Source organism: Elephas maximus, chromosome 27, assembly GCF_024166365.1.
Source record: "Elephas maximus indicus isolate mEleMax1 chromosome 27, mEleMax1 primary haplotype, whole genome shotgun sequence".
NCBI classification, from domain to species: domain Eukaryota; kingdom Metazoa; phylum Chordata; class Mammalia; order Proboscidea; family Elephantidae; genus Elephas; species Elephas maximus.
In genome coordinates, this window is record NC_064845.1 from 35,739,655 (window position 1) to 35,765,578 (window position 25,924).

General features: G+C 42.0%; 1 protein-coding gene across 4 annotated transcripts in view; it reads right to left on the reverse strand.

The window, feature by feature from the left end:
• Positions 1-25,924, reverse strand: part of LOC126068300 (collagen alpha-4(VI) chain-like) — a 143,168-nt gene that overhangs the window by 14,383 nt on the left and 102,861 nt on the right. For all 4 annotated transcript variants that reach the window (XM_049870790.1, XM_049870791.1, XM_049870788.1 and 1 more), the window contains 8 exons: positions 23,054-23,104; positions 18,519-18,554; positions 18,352-18,414; positions 16,966-17,028; positions 15,264-15,299; positions 14,256-14,292; positions 11,584-11,595; positions 11,003-11,496 (listed from right to left, as the gene is read on the reverse strand). In XM_049870790.1, the coding sequence (XP_049726747.1) occupies positions 11,003-11,496; positions 11,584-11,595; positions 14,256-14,292; positions 15,264-15,299; positions 16,966-17,028; positions 18,352-18,414; positions 18,519-18,554; positions 23,054-23,104 (792 nt within the window). The remainder of the gene's footprint in view (positions 1-11,002; positions 11,497-11,583; positions 11,596-14,255; positions 14,293-15,263; positions 15,300-16,965; positions 17,029-18,351; positions 18,415-18,518; positions 18,555-23,053; positions 23,105-25,924) is intronic.

Genomic DNA, 25,924 nt, shown 5'->3' on the forward strand with positions numbered 1-25,924 from the left:
CCTCCCTTGCAGTTAGGTGGGAGCACGTGAGTGGGATTTGACCAATGGGATGTAAGGGTAAGTGATGTGTACCATTTCCAGTGCACATACTGTACTCCATGGCTTCTTCTGCTCTAGTTTGAGGATCCAGAACAAGGTTTTGAGGCCCTAGGGCGTGATGGAGCCACTGATAGAAGAAGCCTGTATCCCGAAATGGCTGCGTGCCACAAAACACCCCCTCCTGACCAGGGGCAGATTAACCAATCAGCAATAAGCAAGGTACACAGGCTTACTCACTCATCTGTAGTGCCCGATTTCATATGCGTTAGTGAAACTATGCGCTACAGATTAGCACTAAGCACAAGTAAACTCGCCCATACCTTGCTTACTGAGGAACTCGTCCATCCCTGCTCCTGACACACACATATACAAGGACCCACGTTCATTTGTGACAGACGGCAGAAATAAAGTTTTATTGTGTTGAGCCACTGATTTGGGGGGATGGATGGTTTCACAGTTAACCTGCCCTAATAGGGCCTATTTGCAGGATTTCCACCTCATGCTGAATCTAGAAGTGCTTTCTCCCAGGATTCGGGGAGTGGTTTGCAAAGAGGTGGGTGTCTAAGCTTAGTCATGTCCATCTGTTTGTCTAATCATGTAGAAAAGGGCCCTACTGAGTGTCAGCTTCACCTCCTTCATTATCTGTGTGGCCAGGAACAAGCAGGCTCTGTGCCATCCTCTGGGTAGCAAGGTGCTGGGAATATGAAGATGTCATGCTAGCCCTCAGAGGGCTAAACAATCAAGAGTTACTTTGAAAAAAAACTTTTTCTATAATGTATACTTATTACAGAGCTCTGCGCTCTTAACTTTTTGGGGCTGCAGCATATCCCAAACATTGTCTCTTCGAGTGAGCTTACTTGAAGGAAAAACCCTTGTGGGGAAAAAAATCTAAAGAGCTGAATATTTGTTCATGCTGATGGGAACATTCCTAAATCCCCTGAGAAGAAAAGCAAAAAGCACTGTATGTCCTCCACAAATATGTGTCGTAAATCCTAAACTCTCTGCCTGTGGTTATAATCCCATTTGGGAATGGAATGTCTTTGTTATATTAATGAGGCAGGATTAGTGTAGGGTGTATCTTGAGGCAATCTCTTTTTAGATAAAACAGATTAAACAGGCAATCAAGAGGAGACCAAAACCAAAACCAAACCCAGTGCTGTCAAGTCAATAGAGGAGAAGAGATGGGAAGGCTCATGGAGCTCTCCAAAGAACCAAGAAGCAGAAGCTGAAGAGACAAGGACTTGCCTCCAGAGCCAACGAAGAGAGAAAGGCTTCGCCTAGAGCTGGCACCCTGGATTTGGACTTCTAGCCTCCTGAACTGGGAGAAAATAAACTTCTGTTTGTTAAAACCACCCATTTGTGGCATTCCATATTTATTACAGTAGCACTAGATAACCAAGACAGAATTTGATAGCAAGAAGATACCTAAAATGTGGAAGCAGTTTTGGAATTGGGTAATAGGTAGAGGCTGGAAGAGCTTTCATGTGCCTAATGGTAAAAGCCTAGATTGTCTTGAAGAGACTTGGTAGACGTATGAACACCAAAGGCACTTCTGGTACGGGGTCAAAAAGGAAGTGAGAAGAGCTGTAGAGAAAGTCTCTATTGTCTTAGAGAATATATATAATGCCAGCAACAGAATGTCGCTAGAAATGTGGATGTTAAATGTGTTTATGGCGAGGCTTTAAAAGAAAATGATGAACGTGTGATTACGCAATGGAGGAAGGGCAATGTTTTTTATGCAGTGGCAAAGAACTTGTGTTCTGAATTATGTTCAAATGTTTGGGGGAAGGTAGAACTGGTAAGTGATGAACTTGGATATCTGGCTGATGAGATTTCTAAGCAAGATCTTAAAGGGGCTTTGTGGTTGTGCCTTGCTGCTTATAGTAACATGCAAGAGGAAAAAGATGGACTTAAAAATGAACTATGCAAAATGAAAACAGAACTTAAAGATTTGGAAAATTTTGTTATCTAAACTAAGGACATATGTCCTAGAATGTTCACCAAAGATGTGGCAATGCAATCTTTTATTAAAGAGATTAATCCTATGACTGATGGAGCTAACCAACTGCCACAGCAGAAAGCCCAGCAGCTTAGACTGAAGGGGCCAGAGAAAGAATGAAAGGAAAGAACGCTGTCTGACTGTTGGAATTCTACATGCAGGAAACAGGCCAAAGGAGCTACATCTGTTGTCTTCTAAGAAAAGTAAAGGCCCATCCCTGGAGCAGCTTGGAAATCAGCAGAACTGTTGGAGGGAGGATGGGAAACAGGGGCTTCTCAGTTTCAAAGGTCTGGGCCACAGCCCCCTGGGTTTCAACAAATTGGATCTTGGCCAACTCGTTTCCAGAGTGTGAGGCAGCTGTTTAAGTGTTCCAGGGAGGTAGGGCTGCTGCCCAAAGCTGAGTTGGCAGGGTTACCATGCCCAAGGGGCAGAAGACCAGGGCCTGCTTAGGGACCAAGGGGGTGGGGTCGCCACTCAGATGGACTAGGAGAGTAGGGCTGCCCAAAGCCAGGGGAACAGAGTTGTCGTCCCAGTGGGCCTGAAAGGCAGAGCTGGAGCCTGGGGCTGAGGGGTCTTCACCCAGAATCCAGAGAGTGTGCCCAGCACCCAGAGTCTGGAGGGCAGGGCCATTGCCCAGTTGGTTTCAGAGAACAGAGGATTATATTCAAGCGTTGAAAGCTAATGTGTTCTGCTGGGTTTGGGACTTGCTTGGTGCCTGTTATTTCTTCTTTTCCTTCACTTTCTCCCATTGGCAATGGAAATGTCTACCTTGTACCTGCTCTACTATTGCTCTTTGGAAGTAGATAATTTGTAGATTTCACAGGTTCACAGAGGAAGAGGAATTTTGTCCCAGGATGGAAAACACCTGAAGTCTCACCTGTATTTGACTTAGATGCTTCAGAAGATGAGGTTTTGGACTTGAAGCTGATTTAAGACTTTTGCAATGATGTGATGGGGTGAATGTATTTTGCATGTGGCAAAGACATGAACTTTGGGAGGCCAAAGGGTGGAATGTTAGGGATTGAATTATGTTCCCCCAAAATATGTGTCGTAAATCTTAAACTCTATGCCTGTGGCTATAATCTCATTTGGGAATGGAATGTCTTTGTTATGTTAATGAGGCAGGATTAGTGTAGCGTGCATCTTGAGTTAGTATCTCTTGAGATATAGAAAGAGATTAAACAAGCAATTAAGAGGAGCAGAGATTGGGGAAGAGAGATGCCAAGACACATGGAGATCTCCAGGGAACCAGGAAGCAGAAGCTGAAGAGACAAGGACTTTCCTCCGGAGCCGACAAAGAGAGAAAGCCTTTCCCTAGAGCTGGCATCCTGAATTTGGATTTCTATTCTCCTAAACTGAGAGTAAGTAAACTTCTGTTTGTTAAAACCACCCATCTGAGGCATTCTATTATAACAGCACCAGGTAACTAAGACAGGCAGCTTCTCTTGTTGTGCATACGGCAAAAGCAGCCTTAAATTATGCTCCTTCCTAACTTAGAAATTCAAAGCAATCAAGATCAACTAAACAGCTACAACATAAAAATCTTAGCAAACCCCATGGAGATACAAAGATGACACGGACACAACTTCAAAGAGCTTAAACCCTAAATGGAAGTATAAACAAATGATTTTCAAGTAAGACAGAGCTCCAATAATGTGTTTTAGAAACAGAAGAAGAGATTCGTTTCAAGTCACCAAAGGGAGAGTGGGGAGCTGATGATGATAACGACATCCGATCTGGCACTTTCGAGAGAATGAGAGAACGAGTAGGATACTTAGCTGGAAAAGCATTTCAGGGAGTGGACAGTGGTTATCTCTAGAATCCTGCTTAGTGCCTCCACTCTGCCTCAGATTGGAGAACACCCTCCTCCAATGTGCAACCACAAAACACATCCAAAACTCTGGAACTCCTTGCCAGATGGGGGAGGCTGACATGAAGAGTGAGTACAGAGTTGCCAACATTCAACATTCAAATTTATTCCATATGATTGTCCAGTCTGGGTGTTGGCCAAACCAATTGGACCTAATTGACCACCGAAGATTAGAGAAAACAGTGTAGACGAGGATATGACAAATCGCCAACTTTACTGGAAATCACACAAGACAGTTTAGAAGGCTTTCAAATCAGGACTCACGATAGCGTACCAGGAGATATGTAGAGTCTGGGATGGCTCTAACCAACAACGAACCACTTGCCATCGAGTTGATTCTGACTCATGGCGGCCTCGTGTGTGTCAAAGTAGAAGTGTGCTTCTCACAGTTTTCAGTGGCTGATTTTGTGGAAGCAGATCACCAGGCCTTTCTAACGAGGTGCCGCTGAGTGTTAACCAACCTTTTGGTCAGCAGCCAAGCATTTAACCATTTGCACTACCCGGGGACTCCAAGGAATAACCCTGTTGTTTTGTTGTTTTTGTTGTGTGCTGTTGAATTGATTCCGACTCATAGCGACTCTATAGGACTGAGTAGAACTGTTCCATGGGGTTTCCTAGGCTGTAACCTTTATGAGAAAAGATCACCAGGTCTTTTCTCTCTCAGAGTAGTTGCTGGTTTCAAACCACTGACCTTTCAGTTAGCAGCCAAGCACTTAACCATTGTAATACTGGGGCTCCTTGGAATAACCCTAGGAGCATTCATTTTACCCATAGAGTTGTGAGGAAATGCTAAATTAGGGTACAGTATTTTTAAATCATAGTATAATTGGTGAAGTATATTATAAAATGTGAAAGACTTCAAACAGATTCAAACATTCCTTCCTGTTTGTACAAATTCATACTCCTCTGTCTTAGGAATAGTTCTTGGGGAATGTTCTATGCAGCAGTGATGCCCAGGAGTCCAGAACCTGGGTTCTAGTCTTCACTCTGCCACAACTGGCTGCCTGACCTTGGCCAAGTCCCTCAAACACTGTGGGTCTCAGTTACATAAACTTAGCCATAGAGTTTGAGGGGGTCAGATCTTCCTGCTCCAACACAGCCAGATCCTCCCTTCTGTGTTTGCCTCTTGTTCAAGACATTGTGTTATCTTTTTTACTCAGAACAGCTCCCAACATTTAACTCTTCCATCTGTTGTTCTGCTTGTTGGAAATTGCCAAATTCAACTGAATTTGAATAAGTACAGAAATTGTCTGTTTTTAAAAACTTTTTTCTTTGGAACGATAATTTTTGATCACTTAAAAATTTTTACTGTTCTTGCAAAAAAAAAAAAAAGTACAGAAACAAGTACGTAGAATCACAACGGAAGTCCACAGGGGAGCTATGATTCAGTACAGAGTCCTCTGTACTTAGTTGCTATTAATGACTATTTAATTGCTTTGTGCTTTGGACTTGCCAGCATGGCCCTTGTCACTGATAAGCAGACAAGACAATTCCTGAGAAAGCTCAAGCAAAGAGATGAGGTGGGAAGGAACACAGTGTGAGGAGAGGAGAAACCCGGCTTTATGATTCCTACTGTCAAGCTACCATTAGCACCAGAGAAGAATGAAGTCTCAAAAATATAGTATCTTATACACAAACCAAGCTATCTACTTGAGGCTAAAAGCACTCGTATTGTTTTAATCAGCAGTTTTGGTGATTCCCTCAACCAACTTCATTCCTGAACATCCAGTTGTGATTTGTTTTGGAGTAGTTGTATACTGAACACTGGAGTCTACAGGGGAGAGGGTGCAATATACGGGTTTGCATTAATATCCTCTTTTGTTCAATAGACAGAAAGGTATTTTCTCAAGAGCTACAGGACAACCCTGAGAAGCCCCAGGCCCAATATTAAAGCACTACCCATGAGCCCCTGACCTTGAAAGACCTACAAGGTTAAATTAAATGCTTCAGCTGTTGTACTAAGCTGCCAGAGGCCATAGGACAATGCTCCTTCCTGGGACTGAGCTGAGGGAGGCTCTTGGCTTGAACAGAGGGGAGTAGAGAGAAAGCAAGGAGGTGCTGGGGAGGAGGATTTACCTTGGATGGAGGAACAGTTAACTTGACCCTAAGGAGGAAGAGCTAGCAATGGTCTGGCATCAAGTTGAGGTAAAACATTGGGGAATAAGGAGGGAAAAATGGAAAAACAGGGCAAGAAGACAGAGGGAGAGTGCAGTCATGCAACCTGTGACTGAGCGCATGAACTTGAGTCCAGTTTTGGCTCCTGCCAGTTGACAGTGACCCACCAAAACTGCCGTGAAGCAGTTAACTCTTCCTGGACTCCCTAGCTGACACCAGAGGCTAGCTTTGGGTTGAGGGCATTCAGTGGTAGACTTAGGAACTAGCCATCGTTGTTGTTAGTTGCCATTGAGTTCTACTCTGAGCACATGGGGATGCCATGAGGAACTATTCATATCAGAGTGCAAATACGAGAACTCGGTAGTTTAGAACAGGTCACTTTACCTCCGACCTTCACTTACCTCATTCAAGGCTCTATATTATGAGGATTAAGGTAACACTTCTTAAACTTAAATGTGCTTGTAAATCATTTGGGGGACTTATTAAAAATGCATCTTCTGATTGATTAGATCTGGGGTGGAGCTTGAGATTGACATTTTTCACAAGTTTCTGGATGATGGCTGGTGCTGCTGGTCCCTGGACTGAATTGTGAATAGTGAAAGGTTAAAACGGTAAGTCATGAAAAGCTTGTAGCATGGTGCCTGTAACTTCATAGGTGCTCACTAAATGGAAGCTATTTGATTTAACAAATAGTTACTGGGCAAAGGGCATTCTTAAGGACCTTGAGAAGGTGTCATCAATAATGGCCTACATCAAGTATACTCATAGATGTCAGATGTTCCTGTAACCACTATCACTTATATTTCTCACAAGAAACCTTTAAGGTCATCCCATTTTGTAGGTGAGTAAATTGAGGCCCCAGTACCAAATAATATGCCCACATTACATAATGCAGGAAGCCAGGGTTTGAAGCCTCATCTGCCTAATTCCTTCCCTGGGTTAAGGGAATTAGTAATCAGTGGAAAACACAGCAGCCCACGAGGCCACAGCATCAGGTTATACATGGTCTCCATCATTGCCTCTCTGGATAACCCAATACTTCCTTTCTTCAAAAAAGAGTGTCCTCTTGCAACTTTTCTGAATTCTGAAATTATACCAAAATAAAAAGTTACTGCAAAAATGTTTTTCGCCTTCTTAACGTTTTCACTTTCTAAAGCTGATTTTTATTTATTTATTGGTTTCATGTGCTACGCAGTATTCCACTCTTAGGACATTTTTTTTTTTTTTTTGAAAGAGCGGTACACAGGAATAGAAACAGGACCAGCTCATAGGCCTGTCTCATAGTGTTGATGTAAAGATTTAATGAGTTAAGACATGGAAAGAGCTTAGAACTTCTCAAATGTCTTTTATTCCTGGGAGTGACTTCTGAACTCAAACTCCCATTGAAAATGGGAATTCTAGATCTTGGGCAAATTATTTAACTTCTCTGAGTCTTGGTTTCATCATCTGTAAAAAGGGGCTCATAACAGTCCCTATCTCTTTGGGTAATTGTGAAGATAAAATGAATCAGTAAGTGGGAATATTTTAGAATAGTGCTAGACCAATAAACGTGAGCTAAAAAAAAAAAAAAAATTTTTTTTTTTTTAAATTTTTCCTAGATATTGTTTCAAGGGAACACATGGTAGACTTTTCACAAAGAAAAAAGAAATTTGAAACCTGGCCCACAAAAATATTTATTTTCCCTTTAGTCCTTAAAAAAAGGAGTGGGGTGGGCTATTGAAGTCTCATGTTTTGAGGCACAAGGCAGTTAGGCAGTTTTTAACAACGGGATTAGGCACAGATGGTCAGAATGCTGGAACACAGTTTATCAAGGGTTGAGATGATTGAATGGATGGCTCAAAAAATCTTTTCAACATGCACTGCAGCCTCCAAGTGTGTTTAAATGAACTGAGAAGTTAAGGCATCTGTTTATATAATTGTTTCAAGTTGAACAACAACTATTTTCCCAGAAGAAGCATGTGGGAGTTGTTCTGAAAAATGAAACAACATAGAGGTGAAAGCCAAAAGTGCCACAGATAGTCAAAGGGAGCCTTCAGGCAGAGAATTTAGAAGAAAAATCTCTGGGTTCCCACTCCCCTAACTGGATTCCCCTAAGGATATAGCACAGGGATAGGGGAGGTGAAAGGCTGCAATATATTCAATTATAAGGAAATATGGACTTTCTGAAAGGCCTTGAGAACGGGGTTGTCATTGTTATGGTTTCTTTCCTTCTCAATGTCACCAGATATGAGACCATTCATTACTTTTGATCTAGTAAGTGCCATTTAACATCCTTTCTGAATTGTGAAATTTAAAGAGCATGGAGTTGTCTCCTAGCATCCTGGAGCAAGAATATGTCCCAGAAGTGGAGAGGAAAGCAGACAGAAGTGACAGAACAAAGGGCCAACTCTATGCAGGCTGGCAAGTTCTTTTCACGTTCTATTACATACTTTTACTTGGCACCTAAAGCAATGAACAGAGCAAGAGCATTTTGACAAAGAAGCATATCTATGTCAGTTCCAAATTCTGCCTGCCCAGGATTCCCTCTCAGAGGGGGGAATATAATTTTACCCTAGGATTCTCTGAGGGGCGCACAGTTAACATGTTCTGCTGCTAACAGAAAGGTTGGGGGTTTGAGTCCACCAGAAGCACCCCAGAAGAAGGCCCGGTGACCTACTTCCAAAAAATCAGCCATGGGAAACCTTGTGGAACACAGTTCTACTCTGACACTCAAGGGGTCGCCATGAGTCAGAGTCAACTTGACAGCAACTGGTGACTGGTAATTTCACCCTGGATATCACTCTTCAAATGTAAAGGAAATACCTTCCTGGGAAATACACTTGGAAGGAAACCTAGACAACATCTAGTTGCAACCCTCTCTCCATTTTACAGCTGAGTAAAATGAGACCCAGAAAGGCAAAGAGACCCAGAGAGACCCTCATTATTGGTAAAGAGCCTAAGCCAAAAGCCACACCTCTAATTTAAATTGTTATTTGTTTATGCCCATTGCTGTCAAGTCAGTTCCGACTCATGTAACCCCATGTGTTATAGACTAGAACCTCTCCTTGGGGTTTTCTTGGCTATAATCTATTGAAGCTGATCACCAGGACTTTCTTCCATGGTACTGCTCAGTGGGTTCGAACTGCCAACCTTTAGGTTAGTAAAAGAACAACAATAACAAAAAAACCCCTTTGCCCTCGAGATGACTGCGACTCATAGTGACCCTACAGGACAAAGTAGAACTGCCCCATAGAGTTTTCAAGAAGTTCCTGGTGGATTCAAAATGCCAGCCTTTTGGTTAGCAGCCTTAGCTCTTAACCACTACACCACCAGGGTTTCCAGACAAATGAAAACTGTTCGAACCACCCAAAGATCTATTTGCCCTCCCTTTATTAATCCTTTTAAGAAGTTGTTGAGAGCTGCCTGCCCACCCCCACTTGCCCCTGTTCAGGCATCCTGCTGGCAAGGGTAACAGTGAACAAGGATCTCTCCCTCTACATTTTAACTTTGCTTCTCAAAGCCCAAGATATTTTGTCCATCCTGTCCAACAGTTTGCGAGCGGTCACAATTCTACCTATTGGTTCTTAGAACCATATTCACAGCTGTGTCAACAAAATCTCTCACCTCCACTTGCGCTGCACACACTACCTTCAGGGAAAATTAAATGGTCTGGCACAGATGAATCCATTAGCTTTTAGGTTGAACATAATGACATTTCCGTTTCTACAGGTCAAACTGGTTGACCACTGGTAATGCCACACGGTTCAACCTAACATTAATGAACAGCCTGGAATCTCTTAAGAAAAGAATCACCCTCATTTCAATAAATCATCTGATGTTCCATGAGAATGTGTTGTGTGAGTTTCAATTAGAAAAGTTTAAGTCTGGAGAACAGATAAATAAATAAATTATGGTGTACACACCAAATCCACAGGGGACTTGTGCCCCCAGTCCATCACCCACCCCCATTCACACCACTGACTGTTTGTGAGCCTTTCCCAAACAGCCCACGGCAGGATGGAATACTGCAGAGCAATAAAAAGAGAACGAACTACCAACAGACACAAGATGGATGAACAAGAAGAACAGATACTGTGTTGAAAAAAAGAAGCCAGATACGAAAGAGTACATGCTGTATGATCCACTTTATACGAAGGTCCAGATAGGCAAAACGATTCGATCGTGATGGAAGTCAGAGAAGTGGTTACCCTGGGGAGTGCATGGTTTGGAAAGGGACATGAGGAAAACTTACGAAATGCTGAGAGCGCTCTATATCTTAAACCATGTCTTGGTCATCCATCTGGACACTTAAGATGAGTGCACTTGACCCACTTTGTTACATGGGTTATATGCCAATAAAAAAGAAAGAAAACTACAATGATGATTCATCATCCTAATGACACCATTAGCAGTGGTTAAGCACAGGCTCTGAAGGCAGACAGTGTGGGTACAATATCAGCCTGCCAGGAACTGGGTATTTGATCTTTAACGATATACTTGAGCTTTCTAAGCTTCAATTTTCCTATCCTAGAAACAAAAAGAAGCAGTAACACCTACCTTATAGGGTGGTTAAGAGAATAAAATATGATAATGTTTACAAGCACATGGCACAGGATAAGCCCTCAAGAAATGGTACTACTCGTAGTAGGCAATACACAGACCCCACCTCTACCCTCCATGCATAGACATCGTTCCTCATTCCTCACGTGCTCCTTGAAGAAGGGGTAAGGAAAAAAAAAATCAGTTATTGTCAGGCGGCCCTGACTCATGATGACCCCATCCGTGTCAGGATAGAACTGTGCTCCATAGGGTCATCGATGGCTGATTTTTTCGGAAGTATATCACCGTCCTTTCTTCTGAAGCGCCTCTGGGTAGACTCAAACCTCCAACTTTTTGGTTAGAAGCTGAGGGTGTTAACTGTTTGCACCACTCAGGGAACAAGGGGTAAGCTGCAGGTGCTAACTTCCCCATGGCCTACCCGCCAGGGTTCCCCAGCTTACCACCAGGGCATCTGGGAGGTTGTGCTCTTTCGTGAAGGTGATGACCACAGGAACGATGTCCAGTGCGCTGAGTTCCAGTGTGGCTGTGCTGATGGAAGCCACATCATAGGTCCAGCCTGTCTGAAAGAATACAGCCACCTTCCTCACGAGAAGGCCCGAGCGCACACGTTTGAATACATGTCTCCCCACAAATCTCATGGTGGCCCCAAGGTTCCGGGAGCCAGATGACTTTTCCAGGGGGATTTTTGTAACAGCCTGCAGGAGGGCAGTCTTTCTCTTGTAGTCTGAGAAGCGAACCAGGTAATCTGTTTTGGCATTATACGAAACGATGGCCACTCGGGCACCCGTTGGGCAGTTACTCTCACTTATTTCCATCTTCATCAACAGAGAGAATAGAATGTCTCTCATCCTTTCAAAATCCAACTGGGAGACATCATTTGACATGTCCAAGGCAAAAACCACTTCAGTTGGGAATGCTGGGCATTTGGAAGCACCTTGACACAATGGATATGCAAGAGTTAGGAATTTCTGTAGAGCCTCTAAACAGGTAAGAATTTAAGTGAATGAGGAATATTATTTACCTGTTGAACAAGCTGGAAGGGAAATTATTTTGGAGAGAAAAAAAGGCATTGTTAGCTTACTTAGGCAGTGGCATTTTTCCGTGTAAATACTTCAACCTGAAAAACTATCTCCTTCGAGAAATTCAAGCAATAACCTTCTCCAACTCTTGCCTAAGTGTGGCAGAGCCTAGTTCCCATATCCATTTTCCATTTTTCTGTAATAGAGCTCCTGTTTTCTGGCTAGGCATGTGACTGCCTGACATAAAGACTAGATTTCCAAGTAGTGTAGCCATTTTGTTAAGTTCTGTCCATTTGAATAAGAAAAACGGTAAGTGCAACTTCCAAAATGGATCCTTCTCTTTTCTTTCCTTTTCCTGGTGGCTGAAATGTAGACATGATGGCTGAAGCTTCAGCAGCCATCTTGGACCATGAGGTGATTTCGGTAAAGGAGCACCCACCAATGGCAAAGCAAGAAAACATAAGGAGCCTGAATCCCTGAACACCATGGAGTCCATATCAACTCTGGACTACTTCCAGGCTTTGATTTGAGAAATACATTTGTATTATTGTTATTTGGGGGTTTAGCTCACACTTGCTGAACTTAAATCTAATACACTGAGCTATCCTAACATACACACGCACACACACATATCTAACACAAAAAAAAAAAAATATTAGCTATAAATTGTATATTATGTGTAAGTGTATGTGTACAAAAGCAAGACATTTTCATGAAAAATATTAGAAAAACAAAAAATTAAAATTATCCTTAATTCCATCAATAAATTAAGAGCTAGATGCTCTTTCACACTGACTGTATATTATTCTCCTATATAGATGTCCCATGATTTCTTCAGCCAACATGCCTATGTGATAAGCATCCTTGTACAAGTATCTGTGTATATTTATCCAATTATATCCATAAGATAAATCTCTATGGACTTTGATCAGTTATTGTCCAACTGCTCTTCAGAAAGTTTGTACCAATTTACATTACCACCAGTAATGTGTACTTTTATACATTTCTAAAAATTTGAGTAGAGATTTTTGCCATTTTAAAATATTACCACATACACCAAAGTTCATTGCAGCATTACTCACAACAGCCAAAAGGTAGAAAGAACCCGATTCCATCAACAGATGAATGGATAAACAAAATGTGGTATACAATGGAATATTATTCAGCCATAAAAAGAAATGAAGTTCTGATAAAGGCTACAACGTAGATGAAACTTGAAAACATTATGAAATAAATCAGACACAAAAGAACAAATATTGTGTGAGCCTCTTCATATGAAATATCTAGAATAGGCAAATGTATAGAGACAAATGTTCGTGGTTACCAAGAGCTACAGAGGAAAAGGAACAGGAAGTTGTTAAGGGGTACTGTTTGGATGATGAAAAACTTCTGGAAATGGATAATGGTGATGGTTGTACAACATGGTGAGTGTAATTAATGTCACTGAATTCTACACTTAAAAGTAGTTAAAATGGAAAATATTTTATATGTATACTTTACCACAATGAATAAAAAATAAAATAAAAAAGAAGAGAAAAGCAAAATATAGGGGAAATTTTTCCAATTTGAGAAAAAGGAGCATCTAATTGTTTTCATTTCTATTCTTTGACTTTTTGTAAAGTTGAACATTCTCATAAGTTTGTTGTTCTTTGTACTTTTTCTTTCCTGAATCCCCTACTCATGTCCTTTGCTCATTTCCAGCCTAAAGGAGCATTTTATATTTAGATTAAATCACTACAAAATGTCTGTGTATATAGATGAGAATAATTGAATAACAGCAATTTTAGACATGTCAACACAATATAGTGAGGAAGCAGGGTCCTTCGCTTGGGTCAATTACTTGTATAGATTTTGCCAATTTTTCTGTTGAATTTACACTACATGGTGCCCCTCAATGTAAATGGGTTTTAACATGTATACGGTCAACTCTGACACTCCTTTCTTTGGTGGTCAAGCTGATGGTATTATATTTTGCGATTTTTAGAAAAAAAATTCCAGAATCTCCCTAAGCAACAGCTGGATGGGAAGACACAGAACAGGGAAGGGTTAAATAAGAAGGGCAAGATGATCGAGAAGACAATCCAAGCTTTCAAGCTAAGCTACTTGTCAACTCAATGTTTTCTCTTTATTGCCAGTAAATGAAGAAGAGTGTGTATTATAGGATGCAAATATCCTGGCGTATATTAAAGACAGTAATTAAATCACAATCTGGGAATGTGATAAAACATTACCTAAGATTTGATGATTCATAATTCCATTTTAAAACAGATGCAAATAAAATGGGACACATTTCTTGTTGGAGGGTTACCATTGACCCTTCTTGTTTAAATGGATGAGATAAAAAGAACAAAGCTTCTTATGATAGCAATCACCAAGACGCAGACATGCAGGTGTGCAATTATCTTTGTACTTCATTGTATTCTACAGTGGAATTTTTCTTCATTGTTGAGATGGTTAGTTTTTCAACCACTTTATTTCTGAGACCACATTGGAAATGATTACTTACAGCTGAGGGGAATACTGAGTCCAACATATTGATTCATAAGAATCTTTCACCATAGACAATGGCACCGCCCAAACCTCAGCCAAATCCACAGGGGACTTGTGCCCCCAACCCATCATCCATCCCCACTCACACCACTGGCTCTTTTTGAGCTTTTCCCAAACAACTTACGGCAGTTTTCTCTTGTGAGATTGACAATGTCGCAAGGCTGTTAGAAAGAGCAAGACAGAGAAAAAAAGAAAAAGCATTTAGTTGGAAGCAGATTATATTTCTCCTCACCCTCGTGACTTAGAAATGTCATATGGATGTTATAGTGCTAATCCAAAGCTTTTAGCTACAACAGAAAACCCAAAAATTGTGAGAGCAGATGAAACAATCCAGCAGTTGTATTTCTGGACCCAGTGAACATGCTAAAACACTTAAAAGATTTCATATACAATATTACCCATATTATTGGGCATAGGTGGATAAGGGGCACCCATTTTTTTATCCTCACAAAACAATCCAACCTGATTTTGAAGATGTTTAGATCTAGGTATCTTGCCACAGAAGGTTAATTATCAGGGAAATGCCTTTAGCTCTTGAATTAGCAACTCCTGTAACACTTCTTTATAATGGCTGCCAAGTCAGGTACCTCTCACACTTCCCCTAGTAATTCTGCTTCTTGCCTTTGATCCCTTCCTTTCTGCTCTGTTCTTCCCTTGGTCCTACCACTTCCTGCTCTTCAGGTGCCTCTACCATCCATGCCCTGCCCCCAATAGTATTTTTAGAGTTGGGAGGTGAAAAACCATCATAACTTTTGACATTGTTTTCGGGATATGCCATGAGACACAGAAGCCTGTACTTTACCCTGTCTCATTTATAAATACTTTACAAGCAATTTTTGAGCTTCACAAAAAGGCATATTGCAAAAAGAGGGTAGCTTCAAAGTCCTTCATTTCATGTCAACTAACATTACTCTACCACATCCAGATTCCCTGCTGGATTTGAAATAGTATTTTACTCTTTTTTATTTTATTTAATTATGACATTTCAGAGTCAAGTGTATAAACTTATAGTACTAAAAGAATTTGTAAAAGAAACTAAAGAATCTTTAAGATTAGCAGATTTCTATTTTGTGAGAGTGGAAACCTTTGTATTCTGAAAAGAATAAAGTTTAGAATTAAAATCTTCACCTACCATCATATCTACCAAACCTTTGGGGCCCTTGACACCCTGGAAAAAAACAGAAATTTGAGTTTTAAATACAATTTTAAGGTTCAACACCTTCTTCTCCAGAGGTGGCAAGAGATTCTGAGAAAGCTCACCACAATACATAGAAGACCACTTTCTGCCCTTCATGCATAGCCCTGCAGTCCTACATAACCCCTTAAGAAAGGAAGCCAAAGTGCAGAGGTCAGTGTTCCTGACTTTGGAGTCCAGGAAGCTCAGGTAGATAACAGAGACTCTTAGAAGTCCAGTTCATTTTAGGATAAAATCACAATTTAAGAAAAGGCCACTCAACATCCCAGGTCTATTCATAGGCAGTTCTAAAGTGGACCCCAGTCCCTCATCCACCCCTTCTCCTCAGGGCACCCACCATCACTCCCTGTCTCTGCCTTACTACAGAACAAGTCTTCCCTGGTGCCCCTCACATTAGAGCTGCTGGGCTCCAGCCATTCTGGGAGTCTAAAGATCTTAGTCCTTATTTAGACTCTGTTGTCGTTAGCTGTCATCGAGTTGACTCTGACTCATGGAGGCCTCACATACAACAGAACGAAACATTGCCCAGTCCTTTGCCATCCTCACAATCATTGGCAGGTCTGAGCACATTGGTGCAGCCACTCTGTCAACCTTATCTCATGGAGAGTGTCCCTCATTTGTGCTGATCCATCACTTTACCAAACATGATGTCCTTTCCTAGCAATTGGTCTTTCCTGATGACATGTCCAAAGTAAGCAGGATGAAACCTCACCATCCTCGCTTCTAATGAGCATTCTGGCTGTACTTCCTCCAAGACAGATTTGTTGGTTCTTCTGGCATTCTGTAATATATTCAATACTCTTCACCAACACAATTCCAATGTGTCTATTCTCCTTCTATCTTGTTTTTACATTGTTCAGCTTTCACACACATATGAGGCAATTGAAAAGGCTTAGTCATCAAAGTGACATCTTTTTTTTTTAATACTTCAGACTCTATTAAGTGACTTCAGGCAGGTCACTATAATCTTCTCAGTCTTTGTCTTCTCACCTATAAAATGGGCATGAGTCGTCCTTCTATCTCTAAGGTTTTTGATTCTATGACTTGGTTGCCCCTCTCTAGAAAACCCTAGACAGCAGTGAAACCACCAGGCCCACCCCATGGCAGATCCACTGTGCCACCCCTTATGAAATGACAGTCTGGACTCATAAGACAAAGCATGAGACAGACCAACAGTAACCACAAAGTCTTTGCTTTCATACCAAATGACCTTCCAGGACATTTCAAAACTACTTGTGAGCTTACAACATTGTTAGTTTAGTAAGAATATATAAATGTCATATTTTGTTAGGATTTTCTTCTGGTCTTTGCATAAATTTTGTTGCTGATCTTATTTATTTTGATAAACTCACCCTTTAATGAGTTTTATGTATTGTTTTATGTATTTAGACAAATTCACAAATCTTCAGCCACTCCAGTATCTTCTTCATGTTCAAGCAAAAAATATATACTAGATAATGATACTGTGTAAGGACTTGAAGCTAATGTTCTCTAAAGCCAACTTGGTCCATTTCCCTATAGATCCTCTTGTATGTCCCAAATGTTCATTTCTACTTGGAGATGTCTCTTATCAAATTCTTATGCATTTTTACACAAAGGTGGAATTAAAAAAAAAAAGACACAGAACGGTACATGTTACCATTTGTCCTGGTGGGCCTTGCTCCCCTGGAGTTCCAGCAAATCCAGGAAAGCCAGCATTACCCTAAAAATGACCAAACCAAAGTCTTGAGCTTTCCCCTTGATTACAACTTGATTTCAGATCAATTGCCCAAAATAAGGAAACTATCAGACCCACCTTGAGATCCCAAGTTGTCCTTAAATCTAAGGTCCAATGAATCTGCTGTGGACCATTAGTTTCTGAGCCATGCAACAGTGCAGTGAGACACGGAGAATTGAAGGAGAGGAGGGTCTCTTTAAGGAAAACATCCATATTCCTGCCTACATAGTCACCCCAGTCATGCGCGTGTGTGCATGCTTCCAAACAGAGCCTTAAAGGGTGACTCAGTACTCAGGTGAGCCTCAGGTCAAGTAATAAATAAGAATGCATTGGAAGTCTGCATTGAGAGACTGGCATCAGGAGATAGGAGAAATTGCCCCACCATCTTCTAGTCCTCAGTCTCATAAAAATCACATGCTAGTTTTTTTTTTTTTTTAGCCATGAGCTCACTGCTTATCTTATAGATATTTCAAAAGGTACAGGATTATCTGGATCTAAGTGATACTTTCTCTTTTTTTTTTTTTTAATTTAAAACCAGAGTGATATGCTTAGCTGAGCAGGACAACAGTAGTTAGCAGCAAGCCATATTGGAAATAGATAAAATTTTTCTTTATGCCCTTGTCAGTGTATAAAAATATTAATTACTGAGTGTCTGAAAATACGTATTCTCTTCTCTTTCCTCTTTCCATGTCCTCTTCCCAGAGGCTTTGCTCTCATGTCTATCAGCTAAACATCACCAAGGTGCTAGATACCTACAAGGTTACTCTTCCCAAAAAGAGTTGCTAGTGATTGTGGCTCTTTAAGACTGAATCTTCAGGACCTAAAGGAATGAATTTTTAATGGTAGACTCAATAAAGCACAGTGACTTCAAGTCCTCTAAGATGGCAGCCAGAGTCTTGAAAGCCTAGTCCTCAAACAGCTAAGAGAAAGTTAAGGCTTGGAAGAATTTTAAAGAAACATCAATATTTGCTTTGCACCTAAAATAATACTCTTTCAAGTGATATGTAGACTTACCTAAGACAGAGATGCCCCAACTTTTTAAAAGGTTGGTATTGCATAACTGAAAAGCCAAATTGGATTTTCTGTTGCCTTAGTTTAATGAGTTGCATTTGCATTCAGAAAATAAAGGAGAGTGGGATTAAGTGGGGAGTGGTAGTAGTCCAAGGAAGGTGTGGAATATGCACTGACTGAGGAGGACATGGGTTTCCTGCTAAGAAGGCCATTAACCCAATAGAAATATGGGCCTGTGAGTAGAATGCTATGACATGGGCATCTATAAAAAATGTTGAAAATTCCCTTGGTTCTTACCCTCTTCCCTCTGATTCCTTTTGCTCCCTTTTCTCCTCGGTGCCCCTGGTCACCATCTTCTCCCTTAATAGAATCAAAAGCAGAATCTTGAATGTAAAGAAAAATAAGTACAAACAAGTAATAAATGCTGCCTACCAGTTGGCAGGTCCAAAAAGATATCTTCTTACTTGTGCGCCAGGATAGCCAGGAAATCCAGGTTTGCCCTAGTGTCAGAAATGAGATAGGGAATTATTTAATGTCATGTGATTAAGTCTTTCATTGACATTCCTCAGGGAAAGGGAAGAAACTATAAATTTTCAGAATTAGGCTCAAAATAGATGCCCAAAAAAACAACTACAGCAACAGTTGTTATCTTGAGCTACTCTCAAGTGGCCATATCTCATTTCTTTCATTCAACATGAAATAATTTGTAAAAGATTTTTACAAACTTTCCCTCTCCTTGATATGTTGTACAATGAAGGCTCCTTCTCAGGCATTTTTATCTTCAGTTTAAATAATCTAAGATCTGATCCAAGCGAAGGAACTCAAAGGAGATAGCAGCAAATTGGGAAGCAGGTGCCATTGTCAAGCCCAAAGCCATCTTACAAAGCAATCACTCTTTCAGTAAATATTGATTGAGCACCTACTATGTGCCAGACACCTCTCTAGGCACTGAGAATTTATTAGTGAACAGGACAAAGTCCCTCCTTTTGTATAACTTAGATGTTGGAGGGGAAGTTTGAGAGTGATAAAAGAACTATAAAATATGTCAGGGAGAGATAAAGGCTATTCCGGAGAGGGATAAAGAATAAGGCAGGTGAGAAGGAAGAGGCTATTTTATATAAGGTGGTCAGGCAAGGCCTTTTTGAAAAGGTGGCATTTGCACAAAGGTCACCATTAATTGAAGAGGCAAGCCAAGAAGATATCTGGAAGAAAAGCATTCCAGGCAGGGGAAAAAGCATGTGCAAAAACCCTGAGGCAAGAGAATGAAGGCATAGCAGGCTTGGGGAACACTAAGCAGAATGCAGGTGGGGAAGTTAAGAGATGAGTGTGAGAGTTAACAGAGAGACCAGATTGTGTAGGGTCTTGTAGACCATGTTAACAGTGAGTTTATTCTAAGTGACACGGGGAGCCATAGCAGGGCTCTGAGTAAAAAAATAGCATGATCTATGCTTTTAAAGGAAACCCTGGTGGTGTAGTGGTTAAGTGCTACGGCTGCTAACAGAAGGTCAGCAGTTCGAATCCACCAGGCGCTCCTTGGAAACTCTATGGAGCAGTTCTACTCTGTCCTATAGAGTTGCTATGAGTCGGAATCGACTCGACTGCAGTGGGTTTTGGTTTTGTATGCTTTTAAAAGATAGTTCTGGCTGTTGTGTGGAAAATTAACTATATGGGGCAAGTGCAGAAGCATGGAAGCCAGTTAAGTGGCTATTGCCAGAATCCAGGTAAAAAAGTCATGTTGGCTTGGCCCAGACAGTGGCAGTGGTGATGGTGAAAAGTGAGGAAATGCTGGATATACTTTAAAAATAGAATCACCAGTATTTGCTGATGGATTTCATTGAGGAGGTAAGTGTTAAGTGAGGAATCAAAGATGGCTGCAAGTGTCTATCCTGAGTGACTCTCTGAGATGGGGAAGGCTGGAAGAAGGACAGGCTGCCCGAGGAATCAGTTATTATGGACTGGATAATATTAAGGGATGATTGCTAATTCTTAGGTGTGATAATGATATTGTGGTTTTGTTTTTAAAGAATCTCACTAGAAATACAACCTGAAATATTTGTGGATGAAATGATATGATATTTGCTTGAAAATAATCTGGGGGTGGACGTGGGGTGGGGAGTGAGTGGATGGGAGTATAAATGAAACAAAATTGGCCAAAGATTTTTTATTATTGAAGCAAGTTGTGGGTACATGGGGTGGGGGGATCATTATACCAATCTCTACATAGGCTTGAACTTTTCCATAATAAAAGGTTAACAAACAGAAAAAGGAGAGGAAGAGGCGAAGGAGGAGGAGGAAAGCTGTTCTGGAATATGTTAATTTTAAGATTCCTAGTAGATAACTAAGTGCATAAATATTTGAAGTTTAGGGGATTAGTCCAAGCTGGAGCAATAAAGGGGAAATCACAGGATAGATGGTATTTGATGCCATATAACTGGATGAAGTCACCTAAGAGTGAGTAAAGAGGGAGAAAAGTATGAGGAGAGAGTCCTAAAGTCTTCTAATATTTAGTGGTCAAGAAGATGCTGAAGACCCAGCAAGGAAGACTAGGAAAAAGCATCTAGTGAAAACCAGGAAAGTGAGGCGTGCTGGAAGTTGAGTGAGGAAAGGTTTCCAGAACAAGCCCAATATCACCGTTGTCAAATACTGCTGAGAGATGGAGTAAGCAAGGACAGAGAACTGACCCTTAGATTTAGCAACGTGAGTCATCAGTGACATTGACTAAGGCAAATGTAGTTGAGTGGCTGGGAGGGTGGAGGGAAGGGGGCATGAAGTTTCAACTGAAGTCAGCTAAAGAAAGAACCTGAGAAAGGAAAACAGAGTTTCTCAACCTTGGCACTACTGACATGTTGGACCTGAAGATTCCTTGTTGTGGGGGCTCCCTTGTGTGCTGCAGGACGTTAAGCAGCATCTCTGGTCTCTACTCACTAGATGCCAGTAGTACTCCCTCCCGCAGTTGTGACAGCCAAACCATCTCTAAACCAAACCAAACCAAACCCAGTGTCGTCGAGTCGATTCCGACTTATGGCGACCCTATAGGACAGAGTAGTACTGCCCCCGTAGAGTTTCCAAGGAGCGCCTGGTGGATTCGAACTGCCGACCCTTTGATTACCAGCCGTAGCACTTAACCACTACGCCACTAGGGTTTCCAAACCATCTCCAGACATTGCCAAATGTCCCCTAGGGGTAGGAGTATGGGGCGGGGGTGGGGGGGGACAAAATTGCCCCTGGTTGAGAATCACTGATGTAGACAACTCCTTCAAAGAGTTTTGCCAGAGAGATGCAGAGAGATGGGGCTATGTCTTGATGGGAGTATGTAGTCAAGTGAAGGCTTGGTTTTTTTAAGATGAGAGATGTCCCACCTCTTTGTATGGAAGAAAATTTGAATATGCAGAAAAGAAAGACGACACCCAAGAGCCTGGGTCTTGAGGAAGCAAAATGGAATGAAATCCAGTCCATGAAAGAAGGGGTTAAAGAAGGGGTTAGTTTTAGATAAAAGCATGGATTCTCCTCCATACTAGTACACAGGAAGGCAGGTATATGAGCACACGGGCAAGTAGCTTGGCCTCATTGATGGTGGAAGTATGCAGAAGTTCTCTTCTCATAGCTTCTATTTTCTTAATGAAATCGGAAGCATGATTACCTGCTGAGGTGTGCAAGAAAAAGCAGGTCTTGGAGATTTAAGTAGAAAGAAGATATGATGAGTGGAGAGGGAGTGAATGAACAGACCAGGAAAATGTAGTGGGGGAGGGGCGGGGAGACAAGCAGCAATAAGGGCCATGTAAGTGAGACCTGGTCAGGAAAAATCCACACAAACGTGGACTGCATCTGTGTGTTCCACAACTTTAAGCGCATCACAATATAGACTGCTCTTTGCTTAGTTGAGTAGAATTCATATTTGAATTCTACTCAAAATTCCCCTAGTAAGTTAACTTTCTCATGGAGAAGGACTTAGTTTGCCACAATGGGGTTCCAATGGACTAGCTACTCAGTTCTGTCTCTAACTAGCTCTGTGACTGTAGGCAAATTATTTCACTTCTTTTTTTTAAATGGACAAGGCAGGATTAAATGATCATTAAGGTCCCCCACAGCCCCATCACTGCACAGATATTTACTAAGAGCTTACTGTGTTTTGGGCATTTTCCTGCTCAATAAAATGGAAAGGGTGCCATCTTGCAGCCACCAAGGGAAAGTCAAGAGCATTGCAGAGAAGCCAGTCCAGAGACCTGACATAGTTAAGTAGCTGAACATCCCAGTGACTTCCTATTTTGTGAGGTAATAAACGTAATTTGCAGACTAAAGTATTCAGAATAACGATGACTATTGACATTTGATTTGTACAACAAGCTTTATGTGACTTCCATGCTTCAAAACCTCTGACAGTGACCCATTAAGTACATGTCAAAATACCAGCTTCTTGTGGGAACAGCAGTCATACATTCAAATACCCTTATTGGGCACATACTGTATGTCATGCTCTGTTCATAAAAATGAACATGATGCCACCCTGCTGTCAAGAAGTTCCCAGACTGAGGTGTAGACATATACACATGAATAAATTACAGCGCAATCTACCTGGAAGGGGTTATTGCTGAAATATGAACAATGTGCTTCAGGAGCACAGAGTATGACTTAAAACATCCTTTCTAGGGAATTCCAAGGAGGTTTCTTCAAGGAGAAGATGATATTTGAGTCAGCCATAAAAAATGAGTTAAAATTGCCTAGAGAGGGCGATGGGAAAGGATATAGCAGAGGCAAGACTTTGGGGTGGGAAGAGCTGGCACAGCAGAAGATGAGGTAAGGACTTTGATTTTAAATGACTGGCAAGATCAGCTTTATTTTGGGGGGAAGGAACTCTGGTAGTCACTTCTACATGACGGAAACAGCATGTAGGAACTATTCCTGGCACATCTCTTGGGAAATAAGTTGTATCCAAGTAAAATAAAATTAAAACTATAGGCCTTAGTTAAGAATATTCTCTAAGTGACCCATTTGACCTCACCTTTGCTCCTTTTCTTCCTGGATGTCCATATCCATCTGGTCCCAGAAGACCCTGAGAAAATAACATAAAGTGAATTGTAGAGTCACCCAGATCAACATGGGTTGGTTATGGTATCCAAAAACCCTCGGATAAATCAGAAGTGCCAGGAGGTAAGGAAAACAGAGTAGGAGTGGGGGAGGATGGGAGACAACCTTCACAGGGTATCTACTCAGATTAGGAGGTGAAAGGGTTTGAAAGTTTAAAAAGCCATGATGGAAGTAAATTTATTATTATTTTAGACCCCTCTTCAATGAGGTTCTGTATATCAGCAAGATGATACCATAGTTGTAGGAAGACACATTACTGTACAAAGTTTCCTTTGGGCTAAATTTGCTTTCCCTATAGGGCAAAGTAACAATAGAAGTTGTTTCAGAATTGGTAAATCTCCAGGGATAAAGACAGACCTTGGGGGGAAAGATTGGTACAGAGACAATGTGGTACAGTGGTTAAGTGCACAGGCTATAAGCCCAGACAGCCCTGAATTTTTATCCCACTTCCAACACTGGTTGTATGAGTGGCCTTCAGCAAGTTACTCAACCTCTCTAAGCTTCAGTTTCCTCATCTGTAAAATGGGACTAATAATAGCAACTAAGTGAAGGTATGGTTAGGAAAATTCAGTGAGATTGTGCCTGGGAAGTGCTTAGCAAGACGTACTTAATACATGATAATTATGCTGCTGCTGATGGTGCAGTAGTAGCTATGGTGGTGGCGGGGGAAGGGCTAGTAATGGTAGTGGTGGTAATTGTAGTTGTGGTGATGGTGACAATGATGATAGTGGTGGGGTTGTGGCAGGAATAGCTGTGATAAGTGGCGGTGGTGATAATGTAATTATAACGATGGTGACGATGGTCTTGGTAGTGAGATAGTGGTGTTATAGGTGCAATGATAGAAATGGTGGTGATGCTGGTGGTAGTGATGGTGGTTGTCTTGATGATGGTGAAGGTGGTGGCAGTGGTCTTAATGATGGTGGTGGAAATGGTTGTGGTGGTGATGGTAGTGCTGGTGATGGCAGTGGTGGTAGAGCTGGTGGTGGTGGTGATGGTGGTATATGATAGTGGTGAAGGTTGTGGCAGTGGTCATAATGATGGTGGTGGCAGTGATGGCAGTGGAGATGGTAGTGGTGGTGGTGGTGGTGACGGTAGTGCTGGTGGTGGCCGTGGTAGTGGTGATGGTGGAGATAGCAGTGGTGGAAGTGTTGGTGGTGGTGATGGTAGTGCTGGTGATGGCAGTGGTGGTAGAGCTGGTGGTGGCGGTGATGGTGGTGGTATTGATAGTGGTGAAGGTTGTGGCAGTGGTCATAATGATGGTGGCAGTGATGGCAGTGGAGATGGTTGTGGTGGTGGTGGTGGTGGTGATGGTGGCGGTATTGATGGTGGTGGAGATGGTTGTGGTGGTGGTGGTGGCGGTGGTGATGGTGGTGGTATTGATGGTGGTGAAGGTGGTGGCAGTGATGGTGGTGGAGATGGTTGTGGTGGTGGCGGTGGTGATGGTGGTGGTATTGATGGTGGTGAAGGTGGTGGCAGTGATGGTGGTGGAGATGGTTGTGGTGGTGGTGGTGGCGGTGGTGATGGTGGTGGTATTGATGGTGGTGAAGGTGGTGGCAGTGATGGTGGTGGAGATGGTTGTGGTGGTGGTGGTGGCGGTGGTGATGGTGGTGGTATTGATGGTGGTGAAGGTGGTGGCAGTGATGGTGGTGGAGATGGTTGTGGTGGTGGTGGTGGCGGTGGTGATGGTGGTGGTATTGATGGTGGTGAAGGTGGTGGCAGTGATGGTGGTGGAGATGGTTGTGGTGGTGGTGGTGGTGATGGTGGTGGTATTGATGGTGGTGAAGGTGGTGGCAGTGATGGTGGTGGAGATGGCTGTGGTGGTGGTGGTGGCGGTGGTGACGGTGGTGGTATTGATGGTGGTGAAGGTGGTGGCAGTGATGGTGGTGGAGATGGTGGTGGTGGTGGTGGTGGTGGTGGTGATGGTGGTGGCATCGATGGTGGTGAAGGTGGTGGTGGAGATGGCTGTGGTGGTGGCGGTGGTGGTGGTGACGGTGGTGGTATTGATGGTGGTGAAGGTGGTGGCAGTGATGGTGGTGGAGATGGTGGTGGTGGTGGCCGTGGTAGTGGTGATGGTGGAGATAGCTGTGGTGGACATGTTGGTGGTGGTGATAATTATGATAATAATTATGAAAATGCCAATAATACTACAGGGGATCTTAGCACCTGAACGTCCAGATAATGAGCTTCCTGTAAATAAGAGTAAACATTTTAAGGGGTTTTTTCTGGACAAATAAAGACTGCACCTAAATCAACAAGAAAAATTAGAAATTTAAGCCACAAAAAAACATTCCTATAGCTTGAGAAGGGAAGTTTCAAATAGTAGAAAAACAAAAACAAGATAAAGAAAAGAGGACAGGATAGCCTAGGACAACTTATTGTTTGGCTTGGCTAAAGGAGCCAAAAATGTGTTCTTAGAAACAAGAGGGTGAAGATGAGACTTGCTATTACTCAATCTTCTCCCTGCTGAAGAACATGCAGAGCCTCCAGCACCTGCCACCCCAGGGACCCAAGCTGTGTGCTCTGGAAGGTTCTCCCTCTGACATTTCTGAAGCGACTGTTTCGAGAAAGGCATTCCTCCTCAGCGTTACCTGTCCCAGGGAAAGCTCAATAGGAGCAAGGTTTACCTTATTTTAAATCAAGAAATTTTAATGAAGTCAAAGTGTCAATGTCACATTCTGAATTTTCAGCGTGTAGATGCAAACATTATTTGCCCCATATTCCATGTGGTAGTAATCCTGTTCTGCTCTTTTCCTTTCCAAATTAAGTTTTAAGTTTCAACTGTTGG